Here is a 23,608-nt window from a genome sequence, read left to right on the forward strand (position 1 = left end):
TCAGGCTCATACAACAAAGCAGCAGCTTCTTGCTCACATGCTGCATCTGTAATAGAACAGTTCTTGCTTTGCTACCAACAGGGCTGTTCTGTTCCTACTCTGTGTTCATCTTGTTTTGGTAATGCCAAACTGTAATGATGAAAATTCTGGAAGACCATTCCTCTGAGGTCATGTTCTTTAGAGTCTACCTAGAAAAAGCAGAAGTATGAACTGAGCAGGGGAGATTTCAAAATTCATTGGCTCAGAATGTGCCAATATGCCCTATGAATAAGCAAGAATGAGGTGGGGTTCACAGAGCAAGATCTGGGTACCTAGACAGGAAGGAGTGAAAATGTTAGATGTGTTGGTACCTAGGGGAGAAACTACCAAGTGGACACAATGTATTCCAGTCTGTTTTGTGGGTCTAGGCTCATGTCCAGTGGGAATAAAATCTCTTCTTCTATAACTGTTTGGCTCGGCCAAATCTCCCTACCCCAACCCTGGGTTCCCACTACCCCACCACTGGGGTGTCCAATGTTATCCCTTTGATTTAAGGCAATTATAGCCTAGGCATTCTCTTTGAATGTATGAGAGAAGTAATGCCTCATGGAAATGATTTTCAAATCTTTCTCTCTTTCTTTCTTTCTTTCTTTTTTTTTTTTTTTGGTCTTAACAGAAAACCCCTTTTGTTCCTAATAATAAAATCTGCTCTGGCTGAAACAGGGGAGGGGGCCTGAGCCTTCCCCTCAGGCTCACCTTTGCTGGGCTGGTCTCTGAGACATTCGTGCAGAAGCCCAAGGGTGCTGAGAACACTGTTTAAAAAGCTCTGTTACCAACAAACCAACCATACAAACTCATTGGTGGGACAACTGGGGAAACTGGAATATGTCCTGGGGATTAGGTGAAACAAAGGACTTATTGCTGATTGTGTTAGGTATGATACGGTATTATGGCTATGCGAGAAAGTAAATGGTATTATAGTTATGTGAGAAAATGTCTTTATTTTTTAAAGATTCTTATTCCATGATGTCTGGGATTTGCATAAAGAAGAAGTAAATATGGAAACATGAAAATAATGTTACAACCAGGTGGTACTATCATAATATTCTTTCTGAAAAACGCAAAAGCAATGCTTTCGGCTGTGATAGTCATGGGCACCACAGAAGGAAGGAATAGGTTACCCACACAGTTCTCCTCTGAGGCCTCAGCAGCCGGTTGCAGAGCAGGGCACCGAGGCCATGGGGGGGGTCTCCTGCATCCCCTCCAGCCACTCACCACCCAGAGTGTTGGCAGGACACCCCAAAACTCTCCTTAGGTAAAGGACGCACAACATTCGTTAACATTAGGTGCTGAGCTGGCCCCAAGCACATCCTCCTTGGTCGTTGGGCCCCTCCTGCCTGTCTCCTCTGAGTAGGCAGGAGCCCCTCTGTGCCCTGCTCTGCCCTGGCACCTGCGGCCTGACAGGAGAATGGAGCAGATCAACGTGTGCCTCTTCTCCGTCTCCCGGGTATCCAGGGATCCTGGGAGAGCGGCTCTTGTTACCAGGAAGCTGCCAGAAGCCTGCTGGGACAAGACTGCCCTTTCCCTTCAGAGACCCACCTTCGACGGCCCACCGGCCAGAGCCAGAGCTGTTCTCGCTCCTCCTTGCTCTGCCCTCTGCCATCGTCAGCCTGGGAAGCCGAGCTGTAGAACCCGAGAAGGGACTTCTGAAATCAAGAAGTACAGCGTCCCAAACAGAGCAGGAATCCCCTCAGACATCACTGATGGGGGTTGGAGGGGGGTCACCTGGCTTCTGCTGAAATGTTTCCATTTGAAATCCTTCCCACAAACATTCACAGAATGCTTCTCTGTGTCGGGCACAGCACAGGACACTCATCAGGATCAGAGGCCAGAATATCTCCCAGGGACAGTGAGAACTCAGGAGCGAACAACCATGAGACTACCTGCAACCCGGGACCCTTAGATGCCCTGGCCTCCGACTGCAGACCTGCGGCTGGAGTGGACACTGCCCTGGGCAGAGCTGGGGGCTGGCAGGTGACTCTGTCCCTTGGTGAGGATGCTGCTCGTCAATATTCTGCTCCTTAGCTTTGAAAGGTCAGGAGCTCAGGTCGTGGGGGATACAGGCCTGTGCTAATCACACCTCCCAAGAAGCAGGCGTGCCAGAAGGCCAATCTGCAAATGAGTAATGAATGAGCATGGCTGGCCAGTAACCAGAATATTCACATCTGTCTTCCAAGACACCCATGTCCCGAAATGGAATTTATAACCAGGACGTTGCTTGGTGAACACAGAATCAGCCCAAAGGAGGGGGGTGCCTGAGAAGGAGGATTTACTCAGGCTGTGGAGAGAGAGGAAGAGCCCCACTCAGACCTCTCCACACCTAGAACACCTCCAGTGGACTCTTTTCACGATACGCTTCTTTCTTTCTTTTCTTTTTTTTTTTTAAGATTTTATTTTATTTATTTGACGGAGAGAGAGAATGTGAGAGAGGGAACACAAGCAGGGGGAGTGGGAGAGGGAGAAGCAGGCTCCTCACGCAGCAGGGAGCCCGATGTGGGGCTCGATCCGAGGACCCCGGGATCATGACCTGAGCCGAAGGCAGACGCTTAACGACTGAGCCACCCAGGCGCCCCATGATATGCTTCTTTCTAAACACCTATTCATCCATTAGCCACATAACACCATTTCGAAAGATTACAGCTGTGTTCATGTCAATCGTGCTTTCCTGACATTGCCTTGAGCTTCTGGGGGAGGGTGGGCGACTTAATGCCCCTTGGGAAGCTCCCTGTACCAGTTCTAGCATCTCCATTTTTTAATTAAAAAAATTAATCGCAGTAGAGTTGATGTATCACATATGAGTTTCAGGGCGTACAACACAGCAGAGACAATTACATACATTATGAAATGCTGACCACAAGTGTAGTCACCGGCTGTCTGTCACTCTTCAGGGGTGGTGGGGAATGCAGCTTGGCAGTTCCTTCCTTCATCCAGTGCTGCGTGATGATGAGAGAGGTTCGAATAGGGCTCCCGACGTAAACGCGACAAGGGCCAGGTATGACTATGAAGGAGTGAAGCAGGCTGGATGAAACAATGCTTTCAATAGGAACTTCCATATAAATATGCTTCTGCGTGCTCTTTGCTAAGAAAAAAGTGGCACAGGTGTGAGGATCCATGGCAGCCGGTGCTCAGGGTGGTGAGGGGACAAAGGTGAGTCCTGGGGACTCCGGCAAACTGAAGAGGGCCTGTCCCTTCTCAAAATGACCACCTCTCAGGTCCATCGGAGGGCGGCCACATGGGAAGTAGGTCCTGAAATGGCCAGATCTGATTTTTTTCAAGAGAATTTGGTAATCTGGATTTTTCGGTGAAATCACCTGATTTTTTAAGGTGGCAACCAGTTCATTTTTGCGAATGTTCCATGAAACAAACAAAACGTGCCAGGGCCAGATTCAGTCAGTCAGTCAGTTTGAAACTTCTGCCTTGTATGGGTGATTACCTGTTTTAGAAAATGCTGGCTTAAAAAAATAAAATAAGAAGCAAAAAACAGGGAGATTTTTGTTGTTTTTTAACTATAGAACTTAACAGGGCTAGGGCACCTGGATGGCTCAGTCGGTTGAGCGTTTGCCTTCAACTCAGGTCTTGATTCCGGGGATCCTGGGATCGAGCCCTGAGTTGGGCTCCCTGCTCATCAGGGAGTCTGCTTTTCCTTCTGCCCCTCCCCACCTGCTCATGCTCTGTCTCTTTCTCAAATAAATAAAATCTTTTTTTTAGAAAAAGGACTTAACAGGACCTTTTAGATATTGATAAAATAGATAAATACTGATAGATACTGATGGGTATTTGGATTTCCAACTCAGGCTCATTGCATGGTCTAAAATCAGTGTCTAAAGATGGCTAACTGTGTCCATTTTCAGCTGCTCATTTGGCTTCACGTTAGCCTGTCACTTTTCCTGACCTCTCCCTTGAGCCAAGGGGTACATTTTTCTGAGGTCTCAGAGTCCGTGCACCCATGCAGACAGCATTGGAACTCACAATCAGAGACTGCCTGTCCCCGCTCTGGAGGGATGTTCCCATTTCTTACCCAGCTCAATTTTCTAGATTCTAGAACAATTCAGCTCCATCCAGAAGCTGCAGTTTCTCTTCCCCGGTCAGTTTGACCTCCCGCAAGGACTGCCCTCATTCTTGCTTTTATCCCATGTTCATCATCCCGTGTCAAATCTGCCTCAAAGCTCATCACCCCCAACCCCTCCCAAAGTACCTCCTGACTTCCTTCCACCCACCCTGCCTCCCTCGCTGGTTCTGATAACCTCACAGAAAGACTAAGCCCATACTTAGGGCCCGGCAAAGCAGAAACCAAAAAGATAAGAAAAGCGCAGCTGTAATGAATGTATCCAGAAAGAAGCTTTTTAAATGTCAACATCCATGTGAACCTTCAGTGTTGTTTTATTTTGAATTATACTCAGAGAAGGCAGACCATCCATCCTCTTTTCAGGGCTTGGGGCCTCTGCTAGCATAAACGGAATCGGTTTTTTCGGACTGTTTTTACTTGGTTGTCATCTACAGCTTTCCAGCATCCAAAAGGAATTGGTGACGGCCTGCCATAAAAAAAAAAAAAAAAGCCACATCTATGACAGGGGTTGACATGTGGCATCTGTCCCTCCTCTGCAGCGCCCCTGCGCTCACCTCCAGCCAGGCATACCGCCGACACCTCTGACCAGACCTCCTGCCTCCAGCGTCCCTCTCAAGGCCATCCTGGGCAACTGCTGCCAGAGTCATCTTTCTGTTAAAACACACGGTGATTATACTACCTTCCTGCTTTGGGGCCATTTCCACCTGCTTGGCAAGCTGCCTAAGACATAAACTACACTTCTTATTACTTCCGATGTCCTGGTGACTCTCAGACTTTGATGGGGAATTTATTTCAAATGCAACCACCTAGTTCTCATCCCCAGAGACTCTCAGCTGGGAGGACCAGGCTGAAGTCAGGAAGCCGCCTTGTATTTCCGGTCAAGTACCCCCAGCAGGTTGTGGTGCCTGGAAGTCTATAGACTACGAACTAAGAAGCGTTATCTTGTAAATCTGGTCAGGACCTGGTAGCAGCCGAACCACCTGCTCCTCTGGATCTAGAGAAGATTGCCTGAATGCCGACGCCACACACTGTGTGACGTCCACAGGCCCTCGCTCAGCCCCGGTCACCCTGGCTCCAGTGTCGAGCCTGCTAAGTGCTCATTTTGCATCATGCAGTTTTTCCTCGAGCTCGGCCTCCACGGTGACCAGAATGAAATATGTTCAAACCAGGTGTGAATTTAGGTCTGACTCTGGGAAGGGGACATGGGTGAGAGCCAGTGTGGGCGACATCTTACAGAGTGGCATGGCCTCTCAGGATGAGTTCTGTCACCTCACGTTCCCACAGTACCCTGCAGTCTGGTCCCATGTGTGGCATGCAGACATCCTCTGCGGGGCAACTGCCAAGCCCAGCTGCTGACTGGGACTCAAGCTCAAGATCTGTCCCCATGAAACTAATCTGGCCTATGACTTTGAACTTCCTGGCCCCCTTGGCTCTGAATTTTCAGAATCAGAGCTCTTTCTTGGGTTAGGTACTGTTTTTCAGACGACCTGTTTTAAATATAAGTTATCTCCCGAGAGGGGTAGTATTTAGCTTTAATAGCTCAGCATGGATCAGGATAGGGAAGAATTGTTCCACCAGAGAATCATGAAAGAGGCACTGCAGGTACCTAGAGCTCAACCAATCCAACCACCCCAGCTTACGTGAGAGGAAATTGAGGCCAGAGTGAAGAGGTGACCTCATCACGGGCTCACGGAACCTCTGACGGTAACAAGGGAAGAGTTGTGTTTCCCAGCTTTAGAGCCAATGATCTTTCCTGATCCATCTTTCCAGCAAGTGTTTGTTGAGCACCCACCATGTGCCAAGAACCACGGTAAGAGCTAGGGATACTATTATCGAGGATGAGTAATAGACCCCTTGGTCATTTCAGGCTGCCTACCTGTACACATTAGCAATGGGAACGAGCTCCCCCCGCCGCCCACCTACTGGTGGGGGCACATAATAGGGAAGTGTTGATGAGTGAGAAGATAAATGGAGAGGAGTGTCTCTAATGTGGGCTACTGTCTACCCATCCACCAACCCAACCTGGGCAGTAAAGCCGCGGGGTGGGGATCCCTGGGCTGCTGGGCATGGTGTTGGTACGCTGGGAATGTGGGGGGAGATTGGGACAAGAAGGGTAGGAAAAAGAAGTGCAGATCTCTAGAAACAGGCTTGTGAGGGCCCTGAGCACAACCTCTCCCCCCCCTCCTTGCATGTAAGCTGAAGCAGGTGGTGGGGCAGGTACGTGGGCCTTCCTAAGGATACATCTTGACACTACTTCTCTGGGGCAGGGCAGGGGGGAGCACTGGAGGAGCAAATGGCACTTGGCAGTTGTCCCCCACTATCCCCCCCTCTCGGGCTCAGCAGCTGTGCCCCTCCCTGCTCTGGTCCCCACCCCAGGGCCACTCTCTCTAGAGCTCCTAACTTCAAGCACTCAAGCCTACCAGTCAGCGGGGGACCAGCTTTCCCAGAAACTTGGAAGCTATGTTGTGCACTTGATTCTCTGGGAGTCACTGCCATCGTTTTATTAAATTCCAAGAAAACTTAATGGAGATCTGATAGCTACAATGAGCTTGAAAGAAAGACTAAAACTTTCTCATGGACTGATGATAACTAATAGGAGAAGTTTCAATCATCCTGCAAAGGGAGTCAAGGGTGGTGCTATTTGAGCAGAATAGAGTCATCTCCTGTTCTAAGAAGCCATGCCGGAGAGCTAAGCACCCTTTGGAGACTCAATCCCAGCACCAGTGGCACCATCCAGCACTAACTTGGCCTCTCCTCCTTTGGAGCTGAGCTCTTCCCTGGAGCTGGGCATGGGGACCACCGGATTGTATGAAGGGCCACTCATTTTTAGCTGCCTGCTATGTTTCTGGTCACCAGATGCCCTCATCTGCACCTCTCACAGCCACGTGTTCAGTGCGATGTGGTCTGAGAGGTTCCCAAAGACGCTGCACACAGGTAACTGGAGCCTGGCCTTGTGGGGCTCTTGGAATTCTCAGTGGGATTACAGTCACTCCCTCCTCTACTCTCCAGAAAACCGGTCAAAAGGCAGATTATATACTATGCACATCATTATACTCCTCTTTCTACTTTTGTGAATATTTAAAATTTTCTACAATAAAGTTGGAAAAAAAATGAAGGAACATTAACCAGCAAGGATATTTCATTTACTCATTTGTGCCCATTAAATTGTGAATTCACATGTGACAAAAGTTTATTGAGCTTCTGTTATACACAAAGCACTGAGTTGGCCTTATTAGCTTCAGTGCTGAAACTTTTGGCTCACAGCAGTGGATCAGATCTCTGTGGATGAGCCCTGGGCCGATTTTACACTTTGTTCAGGAGATTCTCACATACAGCCGGAGTGGAGAGCCACTGCCCTGAGGGGGTGATGGGGAAAAGAGCAAAGAACAACACATGGGTGGGCTTGGGTCCTGACTCTCACCTCCGATATCCATGTGATGTTGAGAACCTCACTTGTGTCTTTGGCTTTCAGGTTGGACTTTCTTCTGGAAAATGAGAGAATGGAACTTGATAGTCTCTGAGTTCCTTTCCATCACTCCTCCGCCTCTTGGCCTGAACCAAAATATAAGTCCCTTTCAACTCCAACATTCTGTGACTGTACAAGCTATTTTATGGCAAGAGGAATGAGTGGAGACTTTCTGGGAGTCCCTGAAATCAGCACTGATTCATCTATCCTCCTGCCCTCTACATCTACCCCTTTTACTCATTGGTTCTCCATCAATCTTGGAGTTAAACCAACTTAACAGAAGACAGTGGAAACAGCAAGGCCTGCTCCCGGCTGTAAAAGATGCATTAGTCCCAGTAATGGCCCATCTTCCCCAGACCACTTCCTCCATCTAGACTTTTATGGGACTGTGAATCTAGGGTTACCCAGGCAGGCAGAAAGGCCAGTGCCTGATGGATGATGAGTGCGACAAAAGGGTACTATATGCTCACCTACCAAAGGGAAGGCCAATAGGTAATGCTTAAAACCCAAAACTGAAGAAGTAGCAGTGTATGTTTGTTATTTAGAAATACAGAGGTTGATAGCAAATAAATCTAATAATGAGTTTTAAAAGGTGGCCTCTGTCAAGAAATACCACAAATCAAGTAAAAAGATCAATGACAAAACAAGAAAAAATATTTGAAATTCAAATATCAGACAAGGGTTCATTACCGAAATATATAAAGTTTCCAAAAGAGAAAATAAAAAGACCAACAATCACAGAAAAATTCACTAGAGATATCAATAATCATTAGAAAAAGAAGTAAGAATGGCTCTTGACAGGGACACCTGGGTGGCTCACTCAGTTGAGCATCTAACTCTTGATTTTGGCGCAGGTCATGATCTCAGTTGTGAGACTGAGCCCTGCTCCAGGGCTCTGTGCTCAATGGGGAGTCTGCTTCTCTCCCTCTCCCTCTGCCTTTTCCCCCTGCTGGCACAGGCATGCTCTCTCTCTCTCTCTCTCCCTCTCCCTTTCTAAAATAAAATAAATAAATCTTTAAAAAAAAAGAATGACTCTTGACATTAAGATGCTCAACCTCACTCGTAATAAAAGGCACACAAATTAAAACTATACGAGATACTATTTTTATCTTATCAGATTGGCAAAAATCCAAAATTTAAGAACACACTGTTGGCAAGACTATGGGGAAATGGGTACCCTCATACATTCCTAGTGGGAATGCAACTGGGCCAGTCCCTAGAGAAGAGAATTTGGCAATATATAGTAAAACTATTAATGCAGATACCCTTAACCCAGCAATCTCATTTCTAGAAGCCTACCACAAAGATATACTGGCAAAGTGTAGAAGGAAATATATACAAGGCAATTTATCGAAGCATTACTTGTAATAGCAAGACTGGATACGATACAACCAAAATCCCCGCTAAAGGGGATTGGATGAATAAAGTATGGTAAGTCCACAAATTGGAGTGACAAGCAACTGCAAAAGGGAAAGAGAAATAACTATGTTCTCCTATGAAGTTCTGTTCTCTGTACGTTTGTATATAGTTAAAAAAAATTTAATAAAAAAACTTTAAAAATAGAAGAAAGTTATTACCTCTAGGGAGTTAAAAAATAGAACAGTTTTGGGGGAGTTGTTTTTCTTTCATAATCGCTGTAGAATCATTTGGCTTTTTATACTATGTACATGTAAAAATAGGTATATTTAAAAATAAAAGTGCAGAAGACCACCATAAATACAATACTTAATGGTGAAATTTTAGAAGCAATCTCATTAAAGTCAGAAATATCAATGACGTCTGCTCTTCAAATTTGTAGTAGAGTCTTAGCCATCACAATAAGTCAAGAAAAAGAAATGGACTGGGAATAAAAGACAAAGAATGATCATTGTTTGCAGACAATATTAAATGCACAGATAATCCAAAATAATTTACTAATAAGAGTGTGTAGCAAAATTGCTGAATATAAGAGCAAGACACAAAAATGAATATTGTTCCCATATGCTGGCCATAACTAACCAGAAAATGTGATAAAACAAAATTCTGTATATAATGGCAACAGAAACTGTTAGGTATAGAGAAAGAACTCTATCAAAAGATGGAACATTTATGAAGAAAATTATAAAACATTATTGAAGGACATAAGAGTAGATCTGATTAAAATCATAGACATGAATTTTCCCCAAATTATTCTCTAAACTCAATGCTTCCAACCAAAACCTTAACAGAATTTTTTGTGGAACTAGACAAACTGATATCAATTTCACTATTTTAAAACTGTGAAAAGCATTTTGAAAATAAGAAAAAGAGGAAGGCTTGTTTTTACCATATATTAAGGTTTATTATAAAGCCTTAGTACCTAAAATGGTGAAATATTAGAGCAGGGATAGAAAATAAACTAATGGCACAGAACAGAGATCCCAGAGATAGGCTCATACATATTGTGAACTTGATATATTTATTATGCAGGTGACAGTTGAGAAATGATGTACTACTCAATAAATGAAGAAATTGGTTTGCCATGTAGGGAAAAAAATGAAGTTAGGTTCTTACCTGACACATACACAAAAATAAAGTCCAGGTGGATTAAAGTGATGAATGAAATATGAAAAACAAATGTTAAACATGTTAGAAAGAAATATAGAGGAGATATCTCTGTTCTCAAGACAGGGAACACAAAACAGAAAAGCAGAAATGATTAAAGAAAGTATTGATAACATTAAAATTTAAATTTTTGGTATCACAAATGACCCCATAAACAAAGTTAAAAGTGGCAGATAGAAGAAAATATCTGCAACATATCAGAATACATAAAAGTTCATATCAGAATGTATAAAGAAATTCTACAAATCAGTAAGAAAAATGACCTAATCAAAAATTATGCAGAGGATATGAACAATCCACAGAAGAGGAAACCCAAACAACAAATAAATATATGGAAAGATACCCCCAATAACTAGGGATCAGAGAAAAAATAAAAGCAAAATGATATTCTGTTTCATACCAATCAGACTGGTGAAAATTAAAAAGTCTGACCCTGAGGATATCAGGAAAGTCATGTGCAGCCAGTGCGAGAATAAATCAATACAATGAATTTAGAGATAAAAGTTAGGATATGGTCCTACTTAATGAAAATCCATACATTGTATAACCCAAGAATACCAATACCCAGCATATACTTCTGCATGTACACCCCAGAAAATTTTCACACATGAACATGAACACAAGGAGGCATACATAAGAATACTCATTGTAGTATTTTAAAAAAATAACAAAAAAAAAAAAGAGAGAGAGAGAGAGAGAGCTGGAACTAAACTCAATGATAAATATAAGGTTCAGGATAAATAAAATATGTTATATTCACATGTTTGAATACCATGCAGTAATTAAACTGAATGAACTAGATCTATCCTTTGTACCACCATAGATCTCAAAGATTAACTAGAATTTAAAAAGGGTGTTATGGTATCATTTATGTAATACACAATGTTTTAAAAACGTGTAAATATACATAATTTTAATGAATATATCAAGGCACAAATGGGAACGAGAAAACCAGCTAGACAGTCCTTTATAGAAATTTTGCTGTGAACGGGAAGAGATGGCTGTAGCTAGAGGTGGGGTACAGTGTCTGAGGAGGGTTATGACTTTTTTTTAATGGACAACACTAGACTTTGTTTGCCTGTAGATGGGAATGAACCAGTAGAGAGACTTAAAATTATCATTCATAGAGAGCAAAATCCTCGAGAAGGTGGAGCCTGGGCTGAAGTGCAGAAGAGGAAGCTACAGTATTTTGGGGGAGAGATGGTGTTTGAACTTGGCAGTGGGATGAAGTGGAGAGGAATCTGTAGGTGTTTAGGAGGTAATCTCTTCAAAAGATGATGTTAATTGCATGGGTGGGTGGGGGACACTGTAAAGGGGCATCTGGTTTGACTCAAGGGAGAGACAAGAGGACCTCTGATCAACGATGGACCCTGTGCTTCCTGAGGGTGGCGGACTATGCTGTTTGTCACTCCTAAAGAACTTTTAATCTGTTCCAGAGAGAATCCTAATTATCCACCTCGTGTATTTATCTGTCCCCTGAGCACCAGTGCCTCTCACATACTGGGCGTTGGTCAGGTCCCCTCTCGGAAAGGCACACGGCGCGGGTTAGGCCTGCGTCTCCTGTATACTGGTTCTGTGATCTTCTAGAGCAAGTCACGCCACTTCTCTGGGCCTGTTTTCTATCCCCACAGGGTGGTTAACTGCCTTTGCCATTTGGCCCATGAAACACTGTGGGGAGGTGGCAAGTTAAGACTTCTGGAGACACACATAGTGGAATTCCTCCCGTGCGCCACTCCCACCCAGCGCCCCGGGGCTTCCAGGTCCAGCCCCTTCCACCCGGCGCCTCTGTCCTATGTCCACCACCGCTCCCTCTCCACACAGGTCCTCGCTTTTTCTTCCTGCCTTATGACTCCCAAGTCTCCCACCAGATTCTCACCTTCCTGCCTTATGGCTCCAAGTCTCCCACCAGACTCCCACCAGACTCCCACGAGTGGCTGTGGTCAGACTTCGCGGCCAAGGGCTTCAGGGCTCCGTGTAGGGGCGCCACGTCGCCCACCTGGCCACCCCTGCAGACTCTGGACCCTTCGCGGGCTAACCGGAAGCCCGGGGCAGGGGACACTCCCAACAGCGCTGCCGGCCTTAGGGGCCCCGCCTCCGGGAGTGACCACCCCTTATTCCCTGCGTGTGCACCTGTCTTGGAAGACAGCCCGAGGGCTCCGGGGTGCGAGCACAGATGAAGTCATCTGTCTGCGGGTCCGGGGGTCTGGCAGGCCTGTGAGCGCTTGCCTGAGTCTTCCCCTTTTCTGGCTCTCGGTAGCCGCTCCGCTGCCCCGCCGTCCCTTCTCTCTCCGCCCCCCCCACCCCTCCCCAGCCTCTCAGTCTTCCTGCGGGCTGAGCGCGGGGGAGCCTCACTCCGCCCTCCTCTGCAGGAGCCAACCGGCGTGCCCAGGGGCCGCTGGGTTCCCGCTGCAAGCCCATAAAACCCGCTCCGCTCCAGCCGCTGCGCTCTCCGCTCCGCTGGTCAGGGCTCCGGGGCCGCGCGGGCTTCGCTGGGGCTTCCAGCCCAGCGGGCGACGCCGATGGCCCCGACCTAGCAGGCTTAGGGACATTCGCTTTCTGCTTCCAGAAGAGTTGGGAGAAAGTGAATTTGGGGTGGATTGAGAAGTGGTGGCAGCTCCCCAGGCTGCCTTCCCTTCCAGAAGCCTCACCCTGCGCAGCCTCAAACATTCTTCTTTTCCTGACACCCTGTCCCCCTCCCTGAGCCCTCTTTCTCTTCGGGCCTAAGCTTCCGTCCCCATTGTGCCATCAGTATCTTCTCCTTCCTTATCTCTTTCTCTCTCCTCCTATTTCTCCCTATTTTCACTTTCTCCCTGTCATCCCCCACTTCTCCTTTCTTGCCATCTGAAACCTTCCCACCCCATTTCAGCCATCAAACCCCTCCACTTGCCCCCACACTGTCCGTCCCTTTCTCTCCCTCTTCCCCTTCCCTCCCAGCAAAGTCAGCCATGGATTCTGGTCCTGCCTGGGCTGCCAACCCCACTCCCTGGGGCACCTTGTCTGCCCCCAATGCCACCACACCCTGGCTGGGCCGGGATGAGGAACTGGCCAAGGTGGAGATCGTTGTCCTGGCCACGGTCCTGGTGCTGGCGACAGGGGGCAATCTGACTGTGCTGCTGACCCTGGGACAGCCAAACCGCAAGCGCTCCCGCATGCACCTGTTTGTTCTGCACCTAGCCCTGACTGACCTGGGTGTGGCGCTATTCCAGGTGCTGCCCCAGCTGCTGTGGGACATCACCTACCGCTTCCAGGGCCCTGACCTCCTCTGCCGGACCATCAAGTATCTGCAGGTGCTCAGCATGTTCGCCTCCACCTACATGCTGCTGGCCATGACGCTGGACCGCTACCTGGCTGTTTGTCACCCCCTGCGCAGCCTCCAGCAGCCCAGCCAGTCCACCTACCCGCTCATCGCTGCTCCCTGGCTGCTGGCTGCCATCCTCAGCCTGCCTCAAGTCTTCATCTTTTCTTTGCGGGAGGTGATCCAGGGCACTGGGGTGCTGGACTGCTGGGCAGACTTCCACGTCCCTTGGGGACCTCGGGTCTATATCACCTGGACCACCCTGGCCATCTTTGTTCTGCCTGTGGCCATGCTCACGGCCTGCTATAGCCTCATCTACCACGAGATCTGTAAGAACCTAAAAATCAAGACACAGGCCCGGAAGGTGGAAGGAAGGGGCTGCAGGACTTGGGACAGGACCTCGCCTTCTGGCCCAGCTGCAGCTACACGGGGGCTGCCGTCCCGAGTCAGCAGCATCAGCGCTATCTCCAGGGCCAAGATCCAAACCGTGAAAATGACTTTTGTCATCGTGCTGGCCTACATCGCCTGCTGGGCACCCTTCTTCAGCGTCCAGATGTGGTCTGTGTGGGACAAGAATGCCCCCGATGAAGGCAAGTGTATGTCTGTGGGGGAGGGGGAGTGGAAAAGAGCAGGGAAGGGAGACCAGCAAGCTTAGGACAGGGTTCTAAAGCTTCCCAGGGCCTGGCCGGTAACAGATGAGCGAAGGAATTATCAAAGGTGGTGCCTGTCTCCCCCTCAAAGGGGCAGCTACAACTCCCACCCAGCCTACGGATGCCATGAGTACCTTTCATGTAAAATTTCCATCGTTTAAATTTGAGGCACTTAATTTAAACACTTAAAAATATTACGTGATATTTCCTTAGGGAAATATGACTGTTGGCAGATTTGGCCAACCAACTAACTGCCAGTTTCACAGATGAGCATTAGAATCATAGAATGATGGAGTTGAAAAGAATTTTCAAACTGCCCAGGATGACAATTGGTGACCACAGCTGAGAGCTATGTCTCTCAGCACTCTATACTCCTGAGCCTGGGCATGACTTTGAACCCCTTCTCAACAACCCCTTCCAATTAATTAGCCTGTTGGCACATGACAACCCTGAAATGTCAAGTTCAACCCCTTCATTTTGCTAACGGGGAAAAGAGGCTCAGAGGGGAAAGGTGACTTGCCCAGGGCCACACAGCCTGGGAGTGGCAAAGTGAAGGGTCGAACCTAGGCCTGCCGTCTCCTTGTCTTTTTCCCTTACCCCCTGCTCTGTTCATAATCCTGGCTCTGAAAATGGTAAGCAGCGGGGTCTTCCTCCTACGTGAAAAACAAAATGAGATCCTGGGACCCTCCATGAAGACCATGTTCCGGTCGGCACACAGGAGGCCTTGCTATTGTCATTTTTCTGGGGTGAGGTCAAAGGAAACCTCCTGAGCTTTAGACACTGCCAGACGGTCCAGCCATCTGGGGATGAGTGTGTACTCACGAAGGTAAGGCTGGGTCTGGGCAGCTTAAATGTTGAAGAGGATGTTCAAAGACATCCCTTCTTGCTCCCCTAAGAGGAGTGGGATATGGGGACAAGTGCAAGTCAACTCGTCTAAGTGTTTCTGAATAGGGGTGACTGGGTGCTCTGCACTGCGAGCCATGTGCACAGCCTGGGATATATAATGGGTGCAGCATGTAACTGCCCGAGAGAGGCCCTGTGCACAGGTTCTTCTGGAAGCTTCCTGAGAGTTTGCTGACCAGCAGACCCAGGCTACCAATTCCTACCAGCCCCCAGGGAGTGGATCCCCCTTCCCTTGTGCTTTTGTTTCTAATCTCATTTTGCTCATCCTAGGACACACTCAAGCAAATACTTTGCTTTTCTGGAAAGACTAAATAAGGGTCAGGCTGTTCATGAATTGCACACAACCCTGCAAGAGAAGTGTGAAAACAACACCAAACTATTACGGTCCCATTTTATCCCCTCTTTTGGACATCCCTCTGGACAAGAGGCTAGCTGCAAATTACCCTTTACGCAATGAATGTATTGATTCTAACCAACTGTAGGGACCCCCTGCTCTAGTCAAGCACAGAATAGAAGAAAGAAGAATAGTGCCAAGCACATTCAGTCCTTGGTGCTTACTGGTGGCCTTCTCTGCTTTATGTCTGAGTAACCTGAGCCTCCGAGAGGTAAGATAACTGGTCCATAGGGCCACGGCGAATAAGACATGGTGCCAGGACCCGGATCGAGGTCGTTATGGCCCAAGCATTAGCCAAGACATGGCTTTACTTTCAACAATCCGGCTTAGCCAATGGCAGTGCGGGGGGGTGGGGGGGTGTAGTCATTTGCCCCTTCATCGAGAAACCCACCAGAAGTTGGAGACCCTGCCACCCAGCCAGTGCAGGCTTCCCTGCTTGCCTGCTGTGTCACTGTCATTATGAACCTGCCCCTCAGTACACATGCCTCCCCTGCGGAGGAGGGATTTATCATCAGCAAGGGCCTCTCTGAGCAAGGAGGGCAGGAGCAACGTGTTACCTTACAAGACAGCGTGCTCTCTCAGAAAACTGGAAGCCCTTGGAGGCCCTTCTAGGGGCTGAGGCCCATTACTTTAAACCTACTTTCCAGTACACCCAGTTCCTGTCCATAGCACGCTGGCTTCCTGGGCTCTTGTCCCTGAGTCTCTGGTTGGAGCCTGACTGTCTCCTTGCCCTTGCTCCCACCCCCGACGGTCAGCTGAGTTCCTGCTCGGATGCAGTGCAGCTTTGCCCTCAAGGGCTGAGAGGTGGAGCCTCTGCAGACCCTGGTGCTCGGGCCACATTTCTAGCCCCTGCACCGGGCCTGGCTCTGAGGGGGCCCAGTCAAACAGCTGTTTCCCAGGCGAAGGAACTCATGGAAACCCTCAGCCCCTGGCCTAATCTAGGGAGCGGGTAGGGTGAACACCACCCCCTTAGCCAGAGCAACTTCCCACATCTTCCACAGCTCCCTGGTATTGAGAACTGGGGAGCAGGCCAGAATGTGGGGAAAATTGAAGGAGACTCTGTTTGTTGCTGGGATGGGTCCCTCCTCCACCTATAGATACTCCCCCCTGCCCCCCTCCTCTGCCCTACATGGGTCAGTCCAGGCACAGATGCCTTCAGCTTCTCACCACTGTGCTTCATGTCTTCACTCAAACATTCTGACCCTGCGTCTTCCCTTTGCTTGGGCTATGAGTAGCTGCACGCATGAGCACACCTATGGGTGAGGTGCACAAGGAACCAGAGAATCTGAAGATTTCACAGTGCTTTACAGAGTAGGCACTTAAGCTTTGCCTCTGAGTTCGCTGGCTGAAACTGCACAAGGGTGCAGGATGGCTGTCTTAGAGTCGGTGGACCCAGCTTCACGTCTGTGCCATAACCCCTAAGATTCCTTGGAGCTTTGACCTTGCTTTCAGCGATTCCACAGCCTCTGCTGAAGGTACCACAGTGTGCAACCTGCGCCACGGCTGGAACGTGGGGCATCCTGCAGGAGGTCGGAGTCCGCCCTGGAAGCTGTCCTACCGGCCTGTGGAGCTCCATGTAATCTTCAGAAAGAATCTTGTGTCTGGAAGACATCTTATCAGTCTGCACTCTCCTATTTTGCCTGCACAAGAGAGAAATTAGTTTTTCCCTGCGGGAGGGTGCGTTCCCTGGGTATAATCTCTGAGGACACAGAACAAGTATTCATCTGGAAGGGGACGCTTGGGTGCCCTGTTCCCAGCAGCTGCCCCTCTGTGCAGTCGGAGCTGATGCCATGGTACCTGCAGGGCGGTCGGGCTGATTGCCCTCCCAGGCCCCCAGCAATGGTCTGGCACTGGCAGTGCTCCCATGCTCGATGCCTGAGTGACAGGATCAGAGGCACTGCTCCGGAGGTGTCAAGGAGGAGAGTGTGTATCCGTATCTATGACATAAATGAGAATGGGGGTCAAGGGGGCCTGAGCTTGGCCTAGACTCATAGTTATTGTCCCTGCATGACAATACAAGTGTCTCATTCTAGATCTCCATCCGTTAGGGGATTCAAGGTCTAGGTTTTGGAATGAAGACACTGTGTCCTCTTTGGGCTGGTCCTGTCCCTGACTATGTTTAGACCTTGAAAGTCAACTTGGAGCAAACCTCAGCTCCTACCCTGACCCTATAGTCACGGACAAGACCCACAGACAAGTCCCAGCTCCAAGTCCCAGCTGTGCTCCTTTCTAATTATAGAACCCGAGTGAGTCCTTTCTCCTCTCTGGAAACTCAGTTTCCCCCTCTTCTCAGTGGGGTCTTGGACTCTCTCCCAGGTCCCATCCAGCTCTGTAATTCTGAGGCTTCTTGTGTTTATCCTTCTACAGATTCAACCAACGTGGCTTTCACCATCTCCATGCTCTTGGGCAACCTCAGCAGCTGTTGCAACCCCTGGGTTTACATGGGCTTCAACAGCCACCTGCGGCCGTGGCCCCTGCGCCGTCTGGCCTGCTGCAGGGGACCCCGGCCCCTCCCGCAGCTCTCCGGCGACAGCCCCTCCAGCCGCCGCACCACGCTGCTGACCCGCTCCAGCGGCCTGCCCACCCTCACGCTCAGCCCCAGACTCAGTGGGGGCCATGCGCCCGAAGGCTCACTGAAGGGCTCAGCGCAGGTGGACGGTGAAGCCTCCACTGAGACCATCGCCTTTAGGGAACACTCGCCCGCAGGGCCGGCGGAGGATCTCTGCTCATCTCAGCACTGGGTGTAAAAGCTGGGAGGGCCAGGGTTGGAGTTGGGGGGAGCCCACTTTGAGGCAGGGTGAGGGGGCCAGAATGGCCCACTACCCCTGGTGTTACAGGTGCCTCTGGTGTGTGGGCGGACCCTCGTTTGCTCCCAATCTCACACCCTGGGAATCAGAGAGAGTCAAAGCATCTGCTTCCCTGCTCCTGCGCCTTCACAGCGTGCGTGGGAGCCCACCCATGGGGTGGATGTGGTGCCCTAGGTCCCAGGCAGGCCTAGGCTGGCTCTGTCTGGGGGTCCGCAGGTGGCAGGGACTCAGGCTGGTCTCCTCCCGCCTTGACTATTTGTCCCCATCCTAACCTGACTAGCACACCCAGCGCAACCAGGAGCGGGGGGAAGTGAAAACTTGCGAGAAGGATCCTATTTCTCTATCTAGATCCTGGATTTGTTTGTCTTGTGTAGGGGGGCTTCTTTCATGAAGGAAACCGAAGGGGGGATGGGTGGTGCAGGTGCAGCTGCTTTGCCCGCTGTGCCCGCCTGTCTGCTGAAGGGAGGTGCAGGATTTAGGACAGCACCTGCTACTAGTAAAAATTCCACAAATGCTAGTTTTTCTTCTCCCCATATCGTCCACTTTTATAGGATGGGTGACAGGGCAAAGTAGGCCCTCAGTGGTGTGACCCCCTGGGAGGGAGCATGTGAGGAAAGGAGGAAAGAAGAAGGTGAAAATGATCACAATAAGATTAAGACTGGACGAAGCCTCTGAGGCAGCACACGTTGGTGGCTCTCTTTCCTCCCCCAAGGGATCCACATTGCGCCTTCCTCTGGGACGGTCCAAAGGAGACATCCTTATAGAAAGTGTGGCTGGATCACGGCTCTGGATTTCCCTGAGGCTTTTCGCAGCTTCCCTACCAGCCATGCATGCTGTGAGGAAGTCAGGAGCCCAGGATTTGAGACTCAGCTCTGCCTTCAGGTGCATGTATGACCTTGGGCAGGTCCTCTCCCTTCTCTGGGCCTCCAGCTTCTCACCTGTTAGGACAGAGATAATCCATAAGGTCTTTCCCAGCTCTACCCTGTCGTGACTTTGCAAGACTGGGCATGGGGTTACAGTAGAGCCTTTTCTAACCAATAGGTTCTAGAAGAATTGTTGGATTTTCATGACAATGACATTTATACCCTTTAACTCAATTCTGGTGACCGTGGGTCCTGCCATGGCCATACTGTCTACTTTTGCCCTCAATTCCATGATGCTGAAACCGGGAGATGTAGCCGAGCTGGTGGAATCTGGGCTTTTGCCCTGCTCCTCCTCATTATCCCCAGTGGGATTTAGATCATGGGGTGGCTTCCCCCCCAATTCCAGTTCTAATCTAAGAGATGGCCTTGGTGGTGGAAAGAGCATCAGCAGAAAAGTCAGGAGAACCGGGTCTTGGTTCTGCCACCACTGATGACCAACATGGGGAGAATGCTGGCCAATCATCTCTGTTATGAGGGTCAAATAGGACCATGGATGTGAAAGAGGATGGTAGACCCAGGAGCTCTCTACTAGTGGAAGGGGCTGCTAAACTAATTAAGAGCTCCTGAGAGCAGCTCCAGGGAACAGGTTCTCTGCCCTCTACTCCTAGGGAACTGCAGGAAATGGCTGTAAGTTTGAGCTTTAAGAGGTCCCTCAGCTCTGAGAAGCCTCCTTTGGCTTCCTTAAAAGAACCTAAACTGACTGTTGTGAGTGAGCAAAGTGTCCCTAGCCTTCAGTGCTAAAGAACCAGGAAGTGGGACACAGACCCTAACGGGACCAAGGCTCAAGGCAGATGTGAGGGCCCACGGTCTCTCTTCACTGCGTTCTGTTGCCCATGTCAGTCCCTGACATCCAACCACTTCTTCCTTGTCCATCCATCCTGGCGGAGCTGGGCTCAGGAGGCTCCCATGCCAGCATGAGCTGCTGAAGTTTCTCCTGCTCTGCGTATATAAGCCAACCCCCCTCCCCCTTCACACCACGGGTCCCGTCCCTCGTGCCCAAGTCAGTACTGGGCAAACCGTTGCTCATCACGATAACTGGGAGGTAGAAGGGACACCAGCTTTGTGCTCCAAAGACCTGGGTTTGAGTGCTGCTCTTGTCCCCCTTCTATCTGTATGATCTTGGGCAAGTCCTCTAATCCCTCTGAGCAATGGTTTCCTCCTTAAATAGAAACAACAATGCCTACCTTGTTGGGGGGATGTGGTGGGCTGTAAGACCGTAGACCATAGAACACTCTACAGGGAAGATGATGATGGCCTGGCTCCAGATTGCGTCTGGTGAGTAACCTCCTATGGGAAGCATGAAGGAAGGTCTCTGTTGTCTGGGGTTAATCTCACTTCTGACAGCTAACCCCAGGAGAAATGGAACCGGCTGTTTCTGGGCTGGGCACTTTTGTGAAATGTTTATGCCATCCTGTGGACTCTACAGAATACAGTACTCGGTCCCTTAGAACCCACATGAGATCAGGGGGGTAGGGGGTGGCCAGGGCCGAGAACGGCAGGAGGTGAATTTGTTGACTATGGCGATTTCTCAGAATGGTTTTTTTATGTTTGGTATAGGCCAGTAAGTTTCCAGATATCCCTCTCTGTGTTTTGTATGTAAATAGGTCTTTTATTTATCAAGGGGCTCTAGACTAAGCCCAGGCTGCCGCAGCTTGATCCTGGGTCAGGCATCCAGAGATGGGGTTAAAACTGACCAATAAAACTCCTTAATAACCAGGAAATTTCTGGGCATGTTTGTTTCCTAGGAGCAGGGACAACGGGATATTCAATCTGAAATACAATTTGCTCCCCTTGAATGGGGAAGAGAGTTTGAGGGGGTGGGGAGCGACCTTCATCCACTTAAGAGGGAAACAAGAGTGTCCTGGGATTTGCCCTGGAGTCACAAGGTGGCAGTATGGAGCTGAAAGTGAGTCTGAAGCTGACCTGACCCACAGGGAAGGCTGGGAAAGTCACTCAGCCCCTCAGCTCTAATACCTACTACCTTTCCCTACAAATGGCTCCTCCATTTGACCCAGTTCTCCAGAGATAACCTGGACACATGCTTCTCTCTCTCTAAGCTCATGGAGGATGTATTTGTCAAGAAAGGGCAAAGAACAAGGGCAAGGTGAGGGACTGAGTGTAGAAATTTTTGCCTGAAAAGATGAGTGCTTGAGAGAGCGAGCGGGACCTCAAAAACACAGATGAGCTGGAGTTATTATAATGTGTTCAGTTTAGAGGCCGGGGCTTGGAGTAGGAGGCTTTTTGAGAGCCCCTCTGGGCCCAGAAATGTGTCCTGATCCCGGAAGCGAAAAGTCCACTGATGGTGGGCATAAAACACCTCCTTACCCTAGTGGGTCTTGTTGGCCAATAATACAGCATCACTCATGGAGTTCTGCTGCAGTTGTAGTGGGCATTTGGATACTGGCTCCTTTAGACCAAGACTCTGTTGACCACAAGTCACATTTATTCTGGTCTACTATAGAGTCCCAGTTCATTATTGGCATGTAATCAACCATCTACTTGTCACCAGTAGCAAACCAGTTTCTTTGTATCTTGTAAGATAAATCTGAAGAGATTTTTATCCAGTCCACACTCACGGGGGAATCCAGAGTGGGGCAGCATGGCCGTTTCCTGGATGTTCCGATGGCGTACAACATGGGAGAAAGTGACTTCATTTTGCTGAACGCTGAGCTCCTCAAAAGGTGATTACTCATACAGGCGACCATTCATGCAGATTTCCACAGCTGACCTTCCGAGTTCATGGAGGTAGAAAAGACGTTGTATTTCTAGCAACATGGTTAGCAATGAATTTGAGGATCACTTCAAATTGTTAGCTGGCCTCAGTCATCAGCTTGTTGGCCTGAACTCCTTAGGACATGAAACCAGCCCTCCTCTTCCCTTATCAAGGCATCTGCAGAAGTCATCTGCACCATCGACGGTCAACCCCATCTCTGTTAGTCACTGGGCAGAGTCTCACGTTCAATTCTATTTAGAGACAGCATCCTCCAAGAACGGATGAACAATGGGGCCAGGGGCTAATTTTATAACCTCCGGGATATATTTATTTGCTACAAATATCATACCTTGGAAGCCAATCAGAGCGGAGTTCATTACAGACCTTAATCAAATGGTCAGTGGCATTCAGATCTCTGTGCTCGCCGACCTCAACTCCCCGCTCCGGGGGGCCCAGGCATGGACTCCTCTGGTTCAGGATGGGTCAGTCCCTGGAACATTTATGGAAAGCCTGCATCGGGTAGGCCTGCTCCCTCTCCTTCTGCCTCTTCTCCCATCAATCAATTTTTCAGCCTTCTTTCTAAACTGAGATCAGAAATCACCCTTCTCTGGGATGTTTTCACTGATGACGTCTGATCTCAACAGTCCATACCCAATCTGCCCAAACATTTATAGGGTCTGCTTTCATTGTTTTGTGTTAATTCCCTTTTGTCACATGTTTGGTATGTGTTCTTGCCTGCCCCCACAACTGGGTCCTAAGTGCCTTGACCTCACCCACCCAGATGTTCAAGTGTTCTTTTAACGTGTTCTTCTCAGAATCCCAGCCTTTACAGAATCCTGCGGAAAGGAGGCCCTCTACCTGAGCTACTTCAATCGTCCTCTCTCCTGGTGTGGGAACTGTCTCAGCGGTGGCCCTGCCCAGCCTCCCTTGGGTGTATGGCAACTCGTCTGAACCTCTTCAACACACCCTTAAATTCTTTTTTTCCTTTTTCAAAGAGATCAGTAAGAAGTGGAGTTTCATTTCTAGATACAAAGACAGTGTTGCTGGTGGTGACATTGTGGGTGTTTCTTCCTCATTCTGCCCCTCTAATCAATAAAATTTCTTTTTCCCTATTAAGAAAAGCTTTCTAAGCAGATGTCTTAGTCTGCTTAGTCTGCCATAACAAAATGCCACAAACTGGGTGGCTTATAAACAACAGAACTTCCTTTCTCTCAGTTTTGGAGGCTAGAAGTCCAGCATCAGGGTGCCAGCACGGTGGATGAGGGCCCTTTTTGGGGTTGAAGAGGTTACATGGGTTGTATTCTCGCAAAGCAAAAGGGGCTAAGGAGCTCCGTGGGGTCTTTCTGACAAAAGCACTAAACCCACACGTGAGAGCAACACCCTCCCCATCTAATCACACCCAAAGGCCCCACCCCTTAATGCCATCACCTTGGGGGTTAGGATTTCAACATAGGAATTTAAGGGGGCACAGACATTCGAATCGTAGCAGGAGAGGAACCACAATCATAGCCAAGAGGTGGAGGGACACATAGACCGGCAGAACTGCACAGTCTCAGAAACCCAAACCAGAACTGTGTCTTCAGATCATCTTGGGGAAGAGGAGCCTGGGAAGATGAAAGCGGTCCCCTGCTCTCGGTACCAGGGCTAGAAGGGTCGTCTGCAGCCAGCAGGTGGAGCCCAGGTAACAAATCCTCTCCAAGACCTGAAGGCTCCTCCTCTAGGGTTTGAATTTGGTGAGGCGTGCTCCTAGGGCGTCCATTGTTTGAGAT

General features: G+C 49.0%; 1 protein-coding gene and 1 long non-coding RNA gene across 3 annotated transcripts; one reads left to right on the forward strand and one right to left on the reverse strand.

The window, feature by feature from the left end:
- Positions 1-4,406: 4,406 nt before the first annotated feature.
- LOC114221870 (uncharacterized) lies at positions 4,407-12,403 on the reverse strand. 2 transcript variants are annotated; one of them, XR_003611827.2, is made up of 3 exons: positions 12,031-12,403; positions 4,660-4,756; positions 4,407-4,571 (listed from the first exon to the last, which is right to left on the reverse strand). It is a non-coding gene; the product is annotated as an uncharacterized LOC114221870 (long non-coding RNA). The 2 variants fall into 2 exon arrangements; XR_015766451.1 differs by lacking the exon at positions 12,031-12,403 and adding an exon at positions 7,527-7,732.
- A 696-nt stretch (positions 12,404-13,099) lies between these two features.
- On the forward strand, positions 13,100-18,210 carry AVPR1B (arginine vasopressin receptor 1B). The gene is made up of 2 exons (XM_028120045.2): positions 13,100-14,039; positions 17,764-18,210. The coding sequence occupies exons 1-2, from the start codon at positions 13,100-13,102 to the stop codon at positions 18,141-18,143; spliced, it is 1,320 nt and encodes a 439-aa protein (XP_027975846.1). The 3' UTR covers positions 18,144-18,210.
- The last annotated feature ends 5,398 nt before the right edge of the window (positions 18,211-23,608 follow it).

Source organism: Eumetopias jubatus, unplaced genomic scaffold (genome assembly GCF_037043125.1).
Source record: "Eumetopias jubatus isolate StellerSeaLion01/CBP00866 unplaced genomic scaffold, mEumJub1_p1.0 scaffold_12, whole genome shotgun sequence".
NCBI classification, from domain to species: domain Eukaryota; kingdom Metazoa; phylum Chordata; class Mammalia; order Carnivora; family Otariidae; genus Eumetopias; species Eumetopias jubatus.